General features: G+C 48.5%; 2 protein-coding genes across 11 annotated transcripts in view; one reads left to right on the top strand and one right to left on the bottom strand.

The window, feature by feature from the left end:
• SLC31A1 (solute carrier family 31 member 1) overlaps window positions 1-18,124 on the top strand; it is a 66,269-nt gene that overhangs the window by 10,670 nt on the left and 37,475 nt on the right. The gene's annotated exons all lie outside the window — the stretch shown is intronic.
• Window positions 1-18,124, bottom strand: part of LOC310836289 (FK506-binding protein 15-like) — a 31,954-nt gene that overhangs the window by 6,506 nt on the left and 7,324 nt on the right. For 2 of the 9 annotated variants that reach the window (XM_083721363.1, XM_083721359.1), the window contains exons 2-21: window positions 17,518-17,627; window positions 17,014-17,152; window positions 16,167-16,236; window positions 14,794-14,868; window positions 13,679-13,777; window positions 13,249-13,398; window positions 12,361-12,429; window positions 11,466-11,609; window positions 11,174-11,316; window positions 10,506-10,554; window positions 8,496-8,615; window positions 7,850-7,931; window positions 7,129-7,214; window positions 6,243-6,333; window positions 5,063-5,172; window positions 3,747-3,854; window positions 2,776-2,870; window positions 2,291-2,393; window positions 1,067-1,099; window positions 54-225 (exon numbers count right to left, since the gene is read on the bottom strand). In XM_083721363.1, the coding sequence (XP_083577489.1) occupies window positions 54-225; window positions 1,067-1,099; window positions 2,291-2,393; window positions 2,776-2,870; window positions 3,747-3,854; window positions 5,063-5,172; window positions 6,243-6,333; window positions 7,129-7,214; window positions 7,850-7,931; window positions 8,496-8,615; window positions 10,506-10,554; window positions 11,174-11,316; window positions 11,466-11,609; window positions 12,361-12,429; window positions 13,249-13,398; window positions 13,679-13,777; window positions 14,794-14,868; window positions 16,167-16,236; window positions 17,014-17,152; window positions 17,518-17,627 (2,048 nt within the window). The remainder of the gene's footprint in view (window positions 1-53; window positions 226-1,066; window positions 1,100-2,290; window positions 2,394-2,775; window positions 2,871-3,746; window positions 3,855-5,062; window positions 5,173-6,242; window positions 6,334-7,128; window positions 7,215-7,849; window positions 7,932-8,495; window positions 8,616-10,505; window positions 10,555-11,173; window positions 11,317-11,465; window positions 11,610-12,360; window positions 12,430-13,248; window positions 13,399-13,678; window positions 13,778-14,793; window positions 14,869-16,166; window positions 16,237-17,013; window positions 17,153-17,517; window positions 17,628-18,124) is intronic. The other 7 variants (XM_083721364.1, XM_083721361.1, XM_083721360.1 and 4 more) reach the window with 6 other exon arrangements.

Consider the following 18,124-nt stretch of genomic DNA (forward strand, 5'->3'; position numbering starts at 1 on the left):
TGCTTGGATTGTGCTCTTCTGCTATTTCAGCACCTCCTCTCAGCTTCCCTTACCCGCCAGCTGTGCCTGCAGTTGGTTGACCAGGGCTTTCTGCCTCTCCGACTCTGTCACGGCTTCATTCATTTGGGAGTAGAGATCTATTTCCTGCTTCTGATGACGGGTCAGCTCCAGCTGGAGCTGGGTGATCTGCGCTGTGGCTTCCGCTAGCTCCTTGGTGACCCTGACCTGCAACACAAAGGAGCAGAAGAGACAGGAGAACATATGGGGAAGGAGAGCCCACAAGACCTTTCCTGGGAGGATGCAAGAGCTGTGCTTTTGGAGGCTCCCAAATGCTAAGAATGAGTCTCCCAGGAAACACCCTGCAGAACTGGTCTACCGGCAAGGCTATGAGGAGCGGGGGGAGGCAGAAGCCTTGGGCTTTTGAGTTAGTTCAGGAGAAAGCATGCACGGCAAAGGTGCATAAAATGGAGAGCAGAAAAGATTTCCCCTGAAAATTCAGGACAGACAAGGGAAAGGACATCTTCACACAGCAGAGCTCTCTCCCACAAGATGGAATGAAGGCCACCAAGGTGGATGGCTTTAGCAATGGAGCAGGAAAAGCTATCCACAGCCAGCAGCCACAAGGTCTCCCTCCACCGTTGGAGGCAGCATGCTGTTCCTGGGAATTGCAAGTGGGGTGAGCGCAGATCCTGCTTGTAGAATTCCCTTTTGGGACATCTGGTTATGAGAATAAGACGGGCTTTGGGCCTGATCCAGCCAGGCAAAAGCACTCAAGGAGGGTGCAGTGTAGGACTGGTGAGGGTGCGTGGCTTGGAAGGAGTTTTGAGGGCCAGACACATAGGCTTGGAAGGTGGCCTTTGGTCCAGGGGCCTGGAGTCCCCCCACCCCTGATTTAGGCAAACCCATTGTCACTGAAGCTGGGATGCCAAAGCACAGAGAGGCTTCGCAACAAGAAACACCTGCAGAAGGCGTGGGGTTTTCGCCTGCTAGAAGTATGAAATGGTGAAAGTATGAAGGGAGTAAGGAAGTGCTCAGGTAATCAGGACACCCAAGGACAATGCCTCACCTGGTCCCACCCCTGATCCAGTGGCGGCATGTGCTAGAGAGAAAAGCGGCGACAAGGAGAGGAGAGTTAACACCACCAGAAGCAAGAACAGCAAGAGGGGAGGAAGGTTTATCAAAAGAGGCAATGGCATTCTGGGTTAAGAGCACTCTGCTTATTCTGTGGTCCAAGGGCCGGTTATATCACTCAAAATCCCAGCGGCCTCAGAGTAAGATGCATGGAAGATCCCTTAATGGCAGGGTTTGCACGCTGATGCCCAAGCAAGAACAGGCCACAGCAAACCTGGACTTGCATGCTCTCCCCTTACATCTCCTCCTCTCATGCGGCCAGGAACCCTGACACTTATGCCTAGCCATGGTTTGCTGTGTTGCCTGGGATAACGAGCTGCAGCTAACATCAACTATGGTTAATATCAAACACACCAACTTCAAATGTTTGTTTCAATAAGCTAACTTCAGAAACTAATTCTACTTAAGATTAATGGCTGTTCTCAGTCCAGACAACAGAGGAAGCAGCAGTTACCTAGAAGTGAAAACTCTCACACCCTTCTTCTTGGCTGCATAGGAGGAAGTGAGGGGGACGTTCACTGTGCTTGCTCACATCATGCCAATCCACAGTTTAGCATGGCATGTGAATGCAGCCAATGAGCTCTTACTGTAGACCAATGTGGTGCATTTTTTTCTTTAACCACTCTGTTAGATTTTAAAGGGACATTCTGTTGTTCTGTCATATTCAACCTGAGGTGCTTTTCAAAGGATTACCTGAAGCTTATGAATCTTTTACCTGTACATGCATGTATACCTAGACAGTCGTTTCTTCTACAGTGGTATCTCAGGTTAAGTACTTAATTCGTTCATGAGGTCTGCTCTTAACCTAAAACTGTTCTTAACCTGAAGAACCACTTTAGCTAATGGGGCCTCCTGCTGCTGCCGCCGCGCCGCTATTGCACGATTTGTGTTCTCATCCTGTGTTCTTAACCCGAGGTAATATTTCTGGGTTAGCGGAGTCTGTAACCTGAAGCGCGTGCAACTTGAAGTATATGTAACCCAAGGTAGCACTGTATTTTGTTATTGCTGCTGCTCAGAAATGTAACTTCTTTCGGGCCTGCAGGCAAAGGGGAATAATGACCGGCACTAGCGATTGTGAACTCCTGGGATAGCACTTGCCCTCCCCACAGCCTCAGTCACTTGGCCTTCCTGTTGTGGCTGTCACACTGCCAGGGCTTACCTTCTCCTGTTCAGCATGTAGGACCCTTGCTTGGGTGTGCTCCATGGTCCTCTGCAGTGAGCTGTTGCTCTGCTCAGATAATAGGTTGCTTTGCTCCACATAGCTGGGGGAGATTTGTTTTTTTACACATGTGAATGTTTGCATGATTTGATACTTTTCACCCTCTCATGTAAAAAAAATAAATATCAAGGCAGTATCATATGTAGAGCTCATTTTTCAAAAGCCACCCTAGGAGAGTTTTTACCTTTATATCGGATTGGAACCCTGGTCTCCCAGATCTTACTCTGACCGACCTTCTTAATTGCTACCCCACACTGGCTATATTCCTGTATTCCTCTATTTGTCCATCGAGCCCAGTACTGTCCACTTTGACAGCAGCCTTGAGGTGCCTGGGGATTGAGCCAGGCCACCTGAGCTTTAGGCTTCAGCCAGAAATACCAGCTGTTTCTCATAGAGCATTAAAAGTGAGCAAGAGTCTCCCTCACCGTTGGTTGCGGTCAATCAGTTCACCAATCTTCTTGTTCTGTTCCTCAATGCGGCTGCTCTTCTCAACGATCTCCTGTTTCAACCTCTCATTTTCCTGTGGCACAAAGAGCAAAATGGAATGTGTCAGAGCCAGTCCTGGCCTCTACAACTCTCACAATCTCCAGCCACAATCTCTTCCCCAACCTCTCTCGGGGACCCAGATTTGAGGAGAGAAATCGTTGTGGTCTTCCGCCATGGTCATGGACAGAACATGGGCAGTTTGGAGCTGCTCCCCTTTTGCAAGCCTCCTTGGTAAACTTTATTTAGTAAGCAAATTGCGAGACAGCTGTACTGCATGAAGCCATGGAAGCAAGATACATGGTAAAAGCAAAATACAACACAGAAATCCAAGCTCTGAGAATGAATAAAATCAGTTTCACAAACTCTGATACAATAAGCCCATCTATTCTACTCAACTTTAAAAAACAACACCATTTCAGCAGGTATAAAACTTGATTTTCATAAGTGACATATCAGGACGGAAAGCCCTCCAAAGCAAGCATGGCATCTGAACAGCGTCACACTTAGCCCTGGTCTGATTTGGGCTGGAAACTGATACTGGATGTCTGGAGCTGCAATACTAAAAGCCCAATAGCTAGTGCAGCCTTAGAGGAACCAGAACAGAGGAAGCTCTCTTAGCTCAAGCCAGATAGTTGCATGTATCCAGCTCAGTGCAGCCTACAACAGGGGCAAAGAACCTCTGCCAGTCCAAAGGCTGCCTTGCCTCTGGATCAACAGTCCAGGTGTGGGCAGGGCTAGGGACAAAAGTGGGCGGAGCAACAGATGTGGCTATAATACAGGAGACAAGAAGTCTCTACACCAATTGCTCCACATCCAGGCCAGCAACAAAGACACTTCCAGCTGGCCAAAAGAAGTGACCCTTCACCTGAAGGTAAAAGTCTTCATGCTCTCAAGTAGACAGGCTCTTTACCTGCAGGATACGCTGGATGTTACTCATGATCATAGAGGTTTCCATGGTAACAGAAGAGATGCCTGGCAGCAAACCGGGGCCAGAGTTTTGCTTCCGCAGTTCCTCCAGCTGCAAGGGATGTGGGGAGAGAAAGGAAAAAACAAAAAGGAGGTGCAGCTTGAAGCATCAGCACATGGGAGAGAAGAAGCCAGAGCAGGACTGGGCCCTTTGAGCTGCTCACTTGTTTGCCAAGAGAGAAACTGCTGGGAGCACAGGAACCTGGCTCGGTATCAGACCACTGGGTCCATCTAGCTCAGTGCTGTCAACACTGGCGGGCAGCATCTCCCTGGGTTTTCAGGCTGGGGAGTCGCCCAGTCCTACCTGGAAACGTCAGGGAGCTAACATGGAACGTTCTGCATGCAAAGAGGTGCTCCACCACCTAGCTGAAGCAACTTCCCTAGTCCCAAACCTCCCCCCCCCCCATCAGAGATTAAAAAGACAATTCACAAGCCTACTATAAAAGCAGCTGGATACAGTTCTCCAAACAGTATGAAACAGAAGCAAAACCTGAAGGTAGATTGATGTATTATTTCAGACAATGTTTATACTGCCTGATATATGTATTTTTTAATGAACATAAAACCCCAAAGTTGTTTAAAATCCTTAAAACAGTTGAACAACAATCAATATCAGGCAGGCACCTTCACTGTACAGGCAACTCCCCATCTTTGGCCCTGCAGGGGTGCGGGGCAGGCTGACATGCACAGTGCCTCAGAACGCAAACCCCGTGTAAATGGGGAACTGCCTGTACCCTTTTTGGCACATGCTTCTTTAGATCTCTAGAATGCTGATAGGTTTCTAGTTTATCGCTGGTTTTAATTTTTTGAATATTTAAATTGTTTTTACTAATAATTCTATTGTTTTATTCTTTTTGTAAAGTGCTTTGAGTTTTTTATGAAATAAAATAATCAACAATACAAAACCAACGGGTGGCGCTGTGGGTTAAAACCACAGAGCCTAGGGCTTGCTGATCAGAAGGTCGGCGGTTCGAATCCCCATGACGGGGTGAGCTCCCATTGCTCAGTGACTGCTCCTGCCAACCTAGCAGTTCGAAAGCATGTCAAAGTGCAAGTAGATAAATAGGTACCATTCCAGCGGGAAGGTAAACAGCGTTTCTGTGCACTGCTCTGGTTCACCAGAAGCGGCTTAGTCATGCTGGCCACATTACCCGGAAGCTCCCTCGGCCAATAAAGCGAGATGAGCGCCACAACCCCAGAGTCAGTCACGACTGCACCTACTGGTCAGGGGCCCCTTTACCTTTACCCTGAAAGTATTACCTTGACTGACAGCTGGTCCATCTTGTCAGCCACCTTCCCAACGGCCAGGCGGATCTCTGTGTTCTGCTGCCGGGTCTCTGTCAGCAGGAATGAACCAAGGTCTCCAGCTGCTGTGAGAGGAAAGAAAACTTTGCAAGGTTGTGTTTGTTATTCTTGTTTCAAAATGAGACTGCCAGCAGAAGCAAATACAGTGGTACCTTGGGTTACATAGGCTTCAGCTTACAGACTCCGCTAACCCAGAAAAAGTACCTCGGGTTAAGAACTTTGCTTCAGGATGAGAACAGAAATCGCGCAGCAGCAGCGGGAGGCCCCATTAGCTAAAGTGGTGTTTCAGGTTAAGAACAGTTTCAGGTTAAGAACGGACCTCCGGAACGAATTAAGTACTTAACCCGAGGTACCACTGTAGAAGTGGACAGGGCGAGAAGAGAGGGGTCACACCAATAAGAAAGGGCAGGGAGAAAAGAACACAGTCGGCCTTGAGCATCTTAACAAGCAGCCGTGAATCTTCTAGGGTGGGGGACTTTAAGGCAACTTAGCTGCCTATTCCCAGCTTTTAAACGGCTGGAATAAGGCAAAACAGTGCAGACTTCGGGAGGCAGTGATGGCCACCAACTTGGATGGCTTTAAAAGAGGATTGGACAAATTCACGGAGGAGGAGAAGGCTATTGATGGCAACTAGCCATGATGCCCATGTTCCGACTTCACAATTGGGGGCAATAAATGCTTCTGAATGCCAGCTGCTGAAAAGCACAGGAAGGGAAAGGTGCTCAGATCCTGCTTGTGGGTTTACCTCAGGCATCTGGTTGGCCACTGTAAGAAGAAAATGCTGGACTACATGGGTCACTGGCCTGATCCAGTAGGCTGTGATGCTCTGAACGGGGGAATTTTCTAACTTTCACTGAGTTAATGCTCAACAGGTAGGATTTCATTTCCTGAGCTACAGATGTAGATGCTCAACATTCACTATCCGTACCAGTTTGGGAAATATGGGTGTCTTAATTAATACTGGTGTGTCACCATTTCTTTCTCTTATTATTTTCTGTTTGCTTTCTTCATATATGGCAAGCCTGCTACCAGACTTTTGGGTTGTCAACAATGTTAATAAAGGGTTTTGCTTTTTTAAAAAAGTTAATGTTTGGAAGCAGCTCCCAAAGCTACCCAGTGCACAGTTTGAACATACCTTGGAAAGGAGCTGGGCACAACCCAACAGGCTGGAGCTGGGAAACTGCGGCACTCACTTGTGGGTAAGCATATGGCATCCCTGCATAAGGCTGAGAACACAGGTGGGGGAGGGAAAGGAGAGTCAGGTGACTTGTCACACTGACCAAACAGACGGCAAAAAGGTCCCCCATTAAAACAGCAGGATTGCTTAAGCCTGCTCTCAAGGGCTAGATGGCCCAAAGGCCAAGGACTGCAAGGGATCCTCTCCTGCAAAAGGCAATAATGGACAACCATTTGGACAGCTTTAAAAGAGGATTGGGCAAATCCATGGGGGAGGCGCCTATTGATGGCTACTGGCCTCAAGGAAGAAGGAATGCTTCTGAATGCCAGTTGCTGGAAACTGGGGGAGGGGAAAGAGCTCTTGCACGCAGGCACTGATTGTGCACTTTGCACTGGGGCATCCAGGTAGCCACTGAGAACAGGTGCCCCCATCTGAACAGGATGCTGGGTGAGATAGGCCATTGGCCTCATCCAGCAGAGGTTCTTCTTACATTCTTCTAAAGATCATCCAATATATAGAAGATCCCCGCTGGATTTGGTGGAAACTACATCAGCACTGCCGAGGTAACAAACGGCTTCCCTCCAACCCAAGGCTATGAATGCTGCTAGGTCTTAATCTAGCACTTTTGGGATTTGCACCGAAGGGCTATTACCTTCATGGTTATGCTGCACCCTCCCTATTTTGCAAATGAAGACCTGACACTGATAGAAAAGGATGAGGAAACTTAGTCTAGCCTGCTAGTCACATGCCCCTGTCTTGAGCAAACCAGGGAACAGAGCATGATGTTGTGGCTCACCTGGCAACCTATTAAAGAACCTTTCCCTGCCTACAAAAGACTCCTTACCTGACAGTTTTGAGGGGTTCTTGGAAGGGGTGGGTGTGACTGGGGGGCAGCAGGCGCCTGGAGCCCCGAGACAGCTGGATGAGGAGCTAGGAAGAAAGCAGAGGCATCAGAGTTGCCTATCTCAATACAAGCAGTCCATCATCATCATCATCATCATCATCATCATCAAAATATTTGTCTCTATTTCCACCCAAAGGAACCCAGAGGAGTAAGCACACAAACAGATCAATTCAAGCATCTAAACACAATGCCAGTGACAGATGCAGACTCTGCTCAAGCTGATCTACAGCAAATGAAGGACACTGCTCCCCCCATCCCCACACATCCAGATTTCCTCCGCTTTCCATGCACAATCATCATGCTGGCTTCTGGGTTGTGTCCAACTAAATTCTACTGAGTAGAGCCACTGCACTCAAGAAGAACCCTGCCAGATCTGGCCAGTGACCCATCTAGTCTGGCACCCTCTTCTCACAGTGGCCAACCAGGTGCCCCCCATGGGAAGCCTGCAAACAGCACCTGAGCGCAAGAGCCCCCTCCCCTCCTGCGGTTTCCAGCCACTGGCATTCAGAAACATTCCTTCCTCCAGCCGTGGAGGGAGGGCGCAGCCACAGTGCCGGTGGCCACTGACAGCCCTCTCCTCCATGAACTTGCCTAACCCTCTTTTGAAGCCACCCTAGTTGGTGACCATCACCAAGGCACAACAAGGGAACACACTTTTTACCTTGCATTGCCCAGTGAGGAGGGGCCATTGGACGGTAGTCGTTCGGACAGAAGGTTGAAAATTCTTGAATGGCATGCGGCTCCTGAAGAAGACAATGCACAATTAACCCTCCTGGGAAGTGGAAAGGGACCCTGGAGGCTTCAAATCCCACATTAACAAGAGAGAGGCATGCCAGAACATTTGTAGCTATGGGGGTTTTTTTAATACGTTGTAAGCCACTTTGAGCATTGTTTTAACTTGGGAAAGGCGACATACAAGTAAAATGATTGATGATCCTTACAAGGCTTTCCCTCAAATTAAGATTCAGACCCAAAACCAGTTTGGGGTGACTACTAGATCTAGGGAGGGCAAGACCCTCAGTTTCATGCAAAGGGCCCCAGGTTTGATACCTGGTAGGCAGGGAATGCCCCCTGTCTGAAACCCTGGAGAACCAGGTAGGTTTGTAATTAGCTAAAAAAAGGGCCCTCCCCTCCTTCACTGCCAGTCAGTGCAGACAGTAGGGAGCTAGGTGGATGAGCAGTCTCACTCGGTATAAGGCAGCTTGCTATGTTCCTCAACAGTCATCCTGCCAACCTACCTGAATTTCAGCAACAGCCAACACACACAAACCCCACTGAAAAAAACCTGAGAATTGAAGCTAACACACCTCTACCTCCTTGTCAGCTGAGTCTTGCTGGGGTGCAAATGTGCTGGAGGGGACAGGTAGCATAGGTTGACCCATCTTCGCCATACGGGAAATCAGTTTCACTTTTGTTACATCAGGATTCTGTCCGGGGAAGTGGGGGGGGGGGCGAGAAGAGAAGGGAAGAGAAACTGGTGTTATAATTGACCATCCAGGCTTTTCAGAAACATAGTTATTGTTTGTCAGAATATGACATCAGGCTATAAAACAGGGAGGGTGATTGAGGGGACCTTCCATCTAGATGTTGTCGGCTACAACTCCCCAAGCCAAAGTGACCGCATTGCCCAGCTAAGGAAAATAAAAGTGGTTTACAAGCTCATACAACAGCTTATATTGCATTTAGATTTCCAATCTTCCTGCATTAGATATCTTCATGTTTTCTTAAAAAAAAGAGAGAGATTGCTCTTCCCATATCATGGGATGCATCCAGTAAAACAACCTCTCATACCCTTTCAAAGCCTAACAGTAGGATTTCAAAATGGTGGTGAGGGCTGTCACAACCCTGGGCAGGATTAAGCCAAGGGGACCAGATCCCCTAAGAGAAAGCAGCTGGTTTGTCCTTCTCTCCCCCCCCCCCTGTGGCTTCCTTTGTGTACAGTGGTGCCTCGCAAGACGGAAAACCCGCTAGACGAAAGGGTTTTCCGTTTTGGAGGCGCTTCGCAAAACGAATTTCCCTATGGGCTTGCTTCGCAAGACGAAAAAATCTTGTGAGTCTCCGCGGGTTTTTCCCGCTCCCCCCCCTTTTCCTAAGCTGCTAAGCTGCTTAACAGCTGATCCACTGATAAGCCGCTTAACAGCTGATCGCTAGAAGCCGCTAGACCGCTGTAGCGCTAATCCGCTAAGCTGTCAATGGGCTTGCTTCGCAAGACGAAAAAACCGCTAGACAAAGAGAATCGCGGAACGGATTCTTTTCGTCTTGCGAGGCACCACTGTACCTGACAATGCATGTCAGATGCTCAGTACTTAGGCCTTAGTTAAGGGCATATCAATCAGCTGAAAATGACGGCAGAACTGAGATAAATTCAACAGAGTAAATAATTTTTGATGGGTGTAAAAGGGGAAAACTTATTTGAATGGTGTATTAAAATATACCAGAATGTATAATATATAAAAAGAACCATGGAAGGAAAAGAAGGGAAATGACTGGATATTTTACAGTTTGTAAAATGTTTATTTTGAAATGTAAAATAGAAAACTTTATAAAAATTATTATAGGAAAGGGCACAGGAACGTTCACCAACCTGGGGCCCTATAGGTGTAATGGACTACAACTCCCATCAGCCCCCAGCCAGCATGCCCTCTGATAGGAAACGGGAATGAAATACACAGATAATCAACTAAGATGTTGTAAACATGAACACCCATACGGGGGGGGGGGGGGTTTACATTTATAGAACCTTCCAATGTGTGTGGGGGTCCTCATGAACACACCATTTCCTTGCTACATTTTCACTCTAAACCTATTAATGTAAGAACCTTAAAACTGCATTATTATTATTATTATTATTATTATTATTATTATTATTTTAAAAATTCGCTCAGAAACCCATCTCAGAAGTCTATGCAAGCACAATATCAAATGTTAATTACTTGTAGTCACAGATGATATGCTTTTCCTGTGACACGCCGTATTTTTCTGTGTATAAGACTAGGTTTTTTTTCTTTAATATAATGTCAAAAATTAGAGGGGATCTTATACACAGATACATCTTCCCACATTTTCTTAAATCTAAGTCCATAAAAATAGGGGGTGTTTTATAGACGGAAAAATACTGTATCTTTATTACGTGGGAGCTTTTATTTAAAAAAATATATCACAGGATCAACAGGGAAATGTAACCTGAGTTCCTCAAAAAATGCTCACCAATAAGGATCCTTGCTCTGTGAGAGGACCAAGTTACTTCTCATTGCTTTGGTCACATTCAACAGGAACTATACAATCAATAGGCAGATTTGGCTCCAATGGGGACTTACCGCTAGTTGTTCGCTAATAGAGCTTGATTTGGCACGCACAGCTGGCTCCCTGCAGTATGGAAGGAAGGGAGTTAACAAACCTGAGCATAGTAGGAAGAGTCTATTAAGGGGTAGGATACCCAACTGGCCTTTGGGACTCTGCCTCGGCCAAGCCCCTCCCCAATCCCACCTCATGACCTCCCGAAGGGAGCTTTAGCCTGGCTGGAATGTGTCCCTGAACTGTGACAGTGCACCTTGCTTCCCTGGACAGGTGTGTGCAGAAAGAAGCCCCACATGGTGTATTTTCTGGCTGCACAGAAGGCAGGAGCAGCATCTGTTGCTCTGTCCACTGGAGCCCCAGCCCAGCCCAGCCCTGGAATGTGGCCCCTGCCAGGTTGTCTATGAGACAAGGTGGCCCTCAGGATTCTTTGGAAGAAGCCACAGCTGTTGAAAATGGCATGGCGCTATTTGGAATATATGATTTATTGTGATTTATTGAATTTGTATACCGGATTTCATCCATAGATCCCAAGGTGGTACAGTGCAGATGGGGCCTGAATTATGCAGCAGAGGTGAAGGCCGAAAGCCTCAAACACAGAGGTGGCAACCTGTTTACAGCAGAGTTAGGATGTGACACCTGGGAGAATGGAAGGCTTAAAAGCTAAGGGCACCCTCAATTTATCTCTCACCCTGGCTTTGGAGCTGGAGTAGGAGGAGTCAGCCATGCTGGGTCTGTAGCGGGGCTTTCTGATTGTGGCGCTGGTGAAGGTGTGAGGGAGTCCCTGGGGCCCAGGTTCTGTCCGGCGGAGTCAGTGCCCTTTGCAAACCTCACCTAAGGGAGCAAAAAAGAGGCATCATGGAGTCTGATCAAGGCAACCACTGTCTCCATTTGTAGAACCTTATCCAGGCCATAGACCGACCACCCAACAACCTTCTGAGGTTCTCTTGGTTGCTAACATGTTGGTAGGAAGACATACTCACCCGTTTGACTTCCACCTCAAATGCCAAGGTCGAGTCTGGAGGAATGCGTTCAGCTTCTCCCGAAGACCCGTAAGCCAATGCTGGCGGGATGAGGAGGAACCGCCTGCCTCCTCTCTTCATGCCAATCATCCCATCTTCCCAGCCCTTCAAGTTCCAGAAATTGAGAACCAAGCAGAAAACAGATTTGGGTGACCGCCTTCGCTAAGTGCCAGAACCACACAGCCTTCGCCAACCTGACGTCGTCCAGATACCTTGGACTCCAACTCTAATCAGCAGGCGCTGGCTGGGACTGATGGGAGTTGGAGTCCACAGGATCTGTGTGTGTGTTTGTCAGGTTGGTAAAGGCTGGTCGAGAGCAGGGCACAGGAATACTGACAGTTCTCTTGCAGTCTTGAGGAAAGTAGTTGAAAGCAGGGATGAAAAACATTCCCTCCGGGGCAAGCTTCTTGGTGGGGAGGAGCATGCCAGGAGTGGGCGGGGCTAGAGGAGAAAGTGGGAGGGGCAATTAATGTAATTTTTACCTTTGTACAATAGGCTACTTTAGACACCCACTCACACTCCCCCCTCTGTCTCTCATGCAGGACAGCAAGAGGCAAGATTGGAGGTCCAGGACTGTTTTGGTCCAGGCCACTGAGCAGGTTTGGCGAGGGTCCCTGCTGGGCCTGAGGTTCCCCACCCTTCCTGTAAGGAAAGGGCAAGACTGACTGACCAGTACGGCAGGATCAGGAATTTTGCAGGGATCAAGGGACCTTGTTTGGGCCTCCCACTCCAGCAGATCCTGGCAAGCGTAGACAAGCTGGGACAGCTACCTGCTTGCTGTTCTTGAGGAAGCCATTTGATCAGGGTTTGAGCTCAAAAAACCTTGCACTGCGGTGGGAAGATAGCGCCATCTTACCTTGATGACTTTGCCAGAGCCTAGCTTCAGCCGGAGCAGCTTCTCTTTATTTACATTCGAGTCAAAAACCTGTTCCAAAAGTGGAAGGTCGATGGGGTGAAATTACTTTTAATGCGGAAGGTAATAGGTTCACGTTCTGCTACTCCAGTTGCTGAGCCAACAGCAATGAGTATAGAAGGACGGGGCACAACTCGGGCACAGCACCTGTTTTGCAGGCAGAAGGTTCCAGGTTCAAAACTGGCATCTCCAAGTAAGGTCAGGGAAAGGCTTTTCCTTGGAAGCCTGGAGAGCTACTGCCAATCAATGTGGGCGATGCCAACCTAGACCAGTGGCCTGATGCAGTGCAAGGCAGCTTTCTACGTTGAATTCCCTACCTAGCGGTGCCTCCCATGTTGCAGATTGGGTAAAATGAGGTTGAGAAATAGGATCTACACCTTGGAGACAGGTGTAGCTCAGGGCCTAACAGCATGTGCTTCCCAGGAAGAAGGTCTTGGGTTCCCTCCCTGGCATCCCCAGTTGAGAAAGGGCGGCAAGGCTGGGCAAGGCCCAACCTCTGGAGAGCAATCAATGCAAGCCGAATGGAAAAGCACTGGCTAGAACTCATTGGGGTTGGGGTCAAATGCACATTGAGCTGTGAAGCAAGCTGGGTGAGCCTCAGCAAGTCCCTCTCCTGTTTCATTTCCTTGCAATGTTATTGAAAGGCAAAAGGATGGGGTTGTGGGAGAAAAGGGCTGTATGCAATCTATAAACCAGGAGTGGGAAAGCTGTGGCCATGCAGTGCTGCTAGAGACTTCAACTCCCATCATCCCCAGCGCCTGGAGGATGCCACAGAAGTGCCCCATACGCAGTATAAAAACAGTATCAGCCAACCCCTCTGCCAGGTCTCACCTGCCCAAGACTACCGTTCTGGAACAGCCAGCCTGTAAAAGTGATCTCCAGGGCATCTCCAGTCTCCACACCTTGGCCGTCTCCGAGAACAAGATCCTGACACAGCACTGAGTCAGAAGAACGGCTGCTGTTATACTTGGCAATGCACAGCTGCAAGGAGGAAGAACCAAGCCATTTGTGTTATTAGCCTGCATTGTCATCCACACCTATGCAATCTGGCCCAGCGCAGCACTGGCTGAAGACCCCAGGGGCCTGAAAAGGCCCCAACTGGCTACACCACCATTCCTTGCCCTCCCTGGATACTTCTTAGTAGTTGGCAGAGAAAGCATCTGGCGACTGATGCAAGAGAGCTGACCTCCCACGAACACTAGTTCAGGGTCTGCAGGTCAGCAACCCCCCCACCCCAAAATGCAATGCACTCCTCTGGCACCTGTTTGCTGAAGTCCACAGCCGCCATTTCTGATTCAAACATGATGGACCAATTCTGCCTCTGATCATCATAAAATGTGCAGTAGTTGTTGGGCTGCACCTGCGGAAAGAGAAAGTGGAATTCTGAGCAGCAGACAGCCTCTGCTCAAAACAACTTTCGTCCTGATGGGTCTTGCTAAAGGCTTTGGGTTGTGTCCCAATGTTAGCCCTACTCAGAGCAGACCCATGAAAATTGATAGACATGATGAACTTTGGTGCATTAATTTCAGTGAGTCCACTGAGCACACACACACAAACATCAACACATATTAAGTGTGTCATGTTTAGAAATGGGAAAATGCTATAGGATTTCGGGGTGGAGGGCTACCCCAAGGGATGTAAGCTACAGTAGGACAGAGGGCAGAATGTCATCTACTTTACCTTGTTACCTCTAGGTAAGCATTTTAACCATAGAGGGGCCCCTTGGTTCTAACACTACTCAAATCTAATGGGTTGCAACAAGCATTAGCCCTACTCAAAGCAGACCCACTGAAATTAATTGACCACAACCGAGACCTCATATGCAATGTGCATTTCAAAGAATATCATACCACCAAAGAATCCTGGGAATTGCAGTTTGCAAAGAGTGCTGAAATGTTGTTGGGAGACGCCCCTACTCCCCTCACCAAAGGGCTACAATCCCCCCCAGTTCTGTACGAAGAGGGACTGACCGTTGAAACATGAAGATCGCTGGGTGTGACCTTGGGCCAGTCACTGCTTCTCAGCCTCACCTCCCCCCACAGGGTGTTTGTGGGGATTAAATGAGGCAAAAAGAGAACCACACATGCCACCTTGAGAAAAAGGAGGCATAGAAATGCAAAAAATAAGCAAAAAGGCAGACCATTAGGTTTCCGGGATTTTTTTGCATCAATTATTTTTGGATGCACAATACCTGGCTTATGACGAGTGATTTCTATTACTACATGAGAGATCTCAAGGCAGCCCCACAGGGTTCCTAGGAGGTCTGCTGTACAGGAGCGAACCAGCTCCACACCTCCTTAGCTTCAGCAAAATGTGTTGCATTGTGTAACCTCAGCCTATGCCATGGTCCTTGCAGGTCTTAACACCAAAGCTTACCGTGAATACAAACCAGGCATCAATCCTGGCGATCGCAATCTGCTGCTGCTTGCTGATGTAAAGAAGCACTCTGTACTGGATTCCACAAGAGATGGAAGGACAGAAGAAAACAGAAGCAAAAGTGAGGAATCAAAAACTACGGGGCTGGCTGTTTTCAAAAGCACCTGGAGCTCTTCTTATAACAGGTAGCATTTCCACAGCACCCCAACAGCCAAATGACACATTAACATATAAATACATCAGAGGTGTTCATCGTAGGAATTGCTTTGGTTGCAGGTGCCTGGCTTAGTTACATGTGGAGTGCCTTCGTTACAATGGAGCAGGCGTGGGGAGCCTTTGGTGCTGAGCTTCAACACCCATTGGCTCTTGCCAGCATGGCCAGTGGAGAGGGGTGATGGGAGCTGTCGTTCAGCGAGATCTGGAGGACCAAAGGATCCGTACACCTGGAGAAACCAAGGGGTGAGATCTGTCCTTTTCCGGCCAATTAGCTAAATGAGAATGACAGCCCAGTGTTTTATCCTGTCCCCACCACCCTCACCTGCAACAGCAGAGTGGGACAAGGCAATCATACCAGTCTTCCTGGAATAAATGCATATGTTTCCTGACATATTTTATCTGTTTATTGTAAAACACCTGTGAATCCTTTCACAGCAAAGTGGGGCAGAACCACTGAAGAGCTGGCTGACTGGGCTGAAAAGGACAGAGGCTGGAAAAACTGAATCCCTTTTCCAACATAAGCTGCTGAAACCCCCTTCCTTTTTTGAGTGTGGTGGGAACGTTTATTGATTTTTCAAGCCATGACAAAGTTACTGTCTCACTTCCCTCTATCCACTCTGCACACAATACCCCCTAGGCCCTTCTTTTGTCGAGATGCTAGTCCACATGGTTCTAGTTAAATAAGAGCACAGGGAGCTGCCTTGGACTGAATCAAACCACTGGTCTCTCTAGCTCAGGACTGCCTACTCTGACCGGCAGCAGTGTCCCCAGCCCTACCCAGAGGAACTAGCGATTGGATTTGGGAGCTTCTGTCTGCAAAGTGGATGCTGTTTTACTGAGCGACAGCCCCTTCCCTGGTGCGAATACTTTTTGTAGAGAAGTGAGGTCAGAATAAGAAAAATGGGAGCTATAACCCTTGTGAGCTGATTAGGCAGAAAGAGACAGGAGCCAAAACAGCACCTTTGCTTTTTCCAGAGTAAGACACCATCAGGAAACCAGCATTCAGAGAAAGGGAAGCATTTCCTCAGCCCAACCTACATCAATCCAGTATCCTCCAGATGTTTAGGACCAACAGCAGCTGTAGTCCCAAACATCTGGAGGACAGCAGGTTGACAGAAGGCCAGGCTACTTCAAGACACCACACCTCCTCCTCTTACCTCCTTGGTTGCATTGCTGCCCACTACAGCTGCTCCATACTTGCCATGTTTCACATATTTCCCATTGGTACTGGAATGAGAAGAGAACACCTCTTAACTTCCTACAATTGTTGCCACTATGCCAACCCCATGGGTTATATTAAGCAGCTCTTTACAAAGACTTCCCAGGGGTTGTTTGACTCCCATCAGCCCAGGCCACTGGCCAACAGTGAGGGGCGATGTGGGGGGCGGGCGGTAGCACTCCATCAACATTTTATCAGCCCACAAGCTCCCCATCCCAGGAGGTCTCTACTCTCAGTTCAGTTCAGTGTTGGCTGGTGCCTCATTGGAGTGAATGCAGGGAGCCCAACTCTAGGTGGCACCAGAGCCATCAACAAGAAGGGCCAGCTAAGTCTAGGGCTGTCCCCATCCTCCTCCCTGCTGTGTTCCACCATGGCAGCATGGAGGCTGAGGGGGAAGAGGAAGCTGACAGGCATTCCTGCCCTCTGGATCGGTTGGACATCAGAAGGCAGGCAGGTGGGAGCCAACTGGGGGCAGAATGAGGGGGTGGACCTGCTTTCACTGGTGTGGCATAAGGCAAGGAAATCAACAGCACATAGAGCCAGAGTCAATGATATCCACAGCTTGATTCGTTGGAAGTAAAAAAAACAAAACAGGAAGGTGAGGGCAGGCTGAGGTTGAGTTGGCAGTGCCCCATACGCCCCAATTGACCACCCTCCACTGTTGTTCAGTTCCACCTCTTTCCGAAGAAGCCAAGCAAGATGGAGAGATGATTGCAAAATATGTGAACACAGGACCTGGGTAGCAAGAACACACTGCAGCTCATCCCCTCTACTGTAGTACTCACAACAAATATGCATGAACAGCTGTAGCAAAGAAGACTGAATGCACTGCTGCAGTGGGCGCAGGAGCAGCAGCAGCGGGCACAGCAGTGGGTGCAGCAGCAGCAGCTGCAGGAGGATGCTTCTGGGTGGGCAGACCTGCAGCTGGAGCAGCACATGAGAAGGGTAAGTGCTCTGTCGCAAACAGAGCATTGCTTGCAAACATCAGGCCAAGTTAGCTCCCTTGTCTTGGGACCAAGCCAGTTGCTCAGATTAATGAAAAACAGGAAGTTGCTTTGAATGGCGTCAAACCACTGTGTTCATCTACCTCAGTGTGGTGAATACAGACCACCAGCACCTTTCGGGGGGCCCAAGTCAGGGGTCTCTCCCCAGCAGTACTTGGGAGTTGCCACAGAGCAACCCAGTTGATTCTGTGGGGCTTCAGAACCAAAGGTTGGACTAGATGGGCCACTGGCCTGGTCCACAAGGGCTCGTCTTATGTTCCTAGGCATTGTGAACAGTTCTCTTACCAGTAGCTGGTTGTCCTTTTTTAGGCTGCTTGGGTGGCATGTATTGGAAGAGCACATTTCCAGATTCTGTAGCTGTCTGATCCTGTCCAAAGAGAGAGGCCAGCCTGGTCCTGGGCAGAGAGAAAAGTAACCATTCACTTCATTAACAGAGAGAGGCAAGCGGTTGGGAACAGCAACGAACATGTATCTGCAAGCACAAAGATGCTCATGTTTCACTGCAAGTTGGCGATTTTGTTGCAGCCTTCCCCTAATAATAATAATAATAATAATAATAATAATAATAAATTTTATTTATATCCCGCCCTCCCCAGCCGAAGCCGGGCTCAGGGCGGCTAACAACAATAAAACAGTACAAATGTACAGCACAAACAACACTCTAAAATCATTCATTATAAAATTAATTAAATTCAAGCCACTGGCCACCATTGGGCCAGAGCTCCGCGAAGATTGCCAAGGGAGGGAGTCAGGCTGTGCCCTGACCAAAGGCCTGGCGGAACAGCTCTGTCTTGCAGGCCCTGCAGAAAGATGTCAAGTCCCGCAGGGCCCTAGTCTCTTGTGACAGAGTGTTCCACCAGGTCGGAGCCACAGCCGAAAAAGCTCTGGCTCT

Source organism: Podarcis gaigeae, assembly GCF_964106915.1.
Source record: "Podarcis gaigeae genome assembly, chromosome: Z".
Classification (NCBI taxonomy): domain Eukaryota; kingdom Metazoa; phylum Chordata; class Lepidosauria; order Squamata; family Lacertidae; genus Podarcis; species Podarcis gaigeae.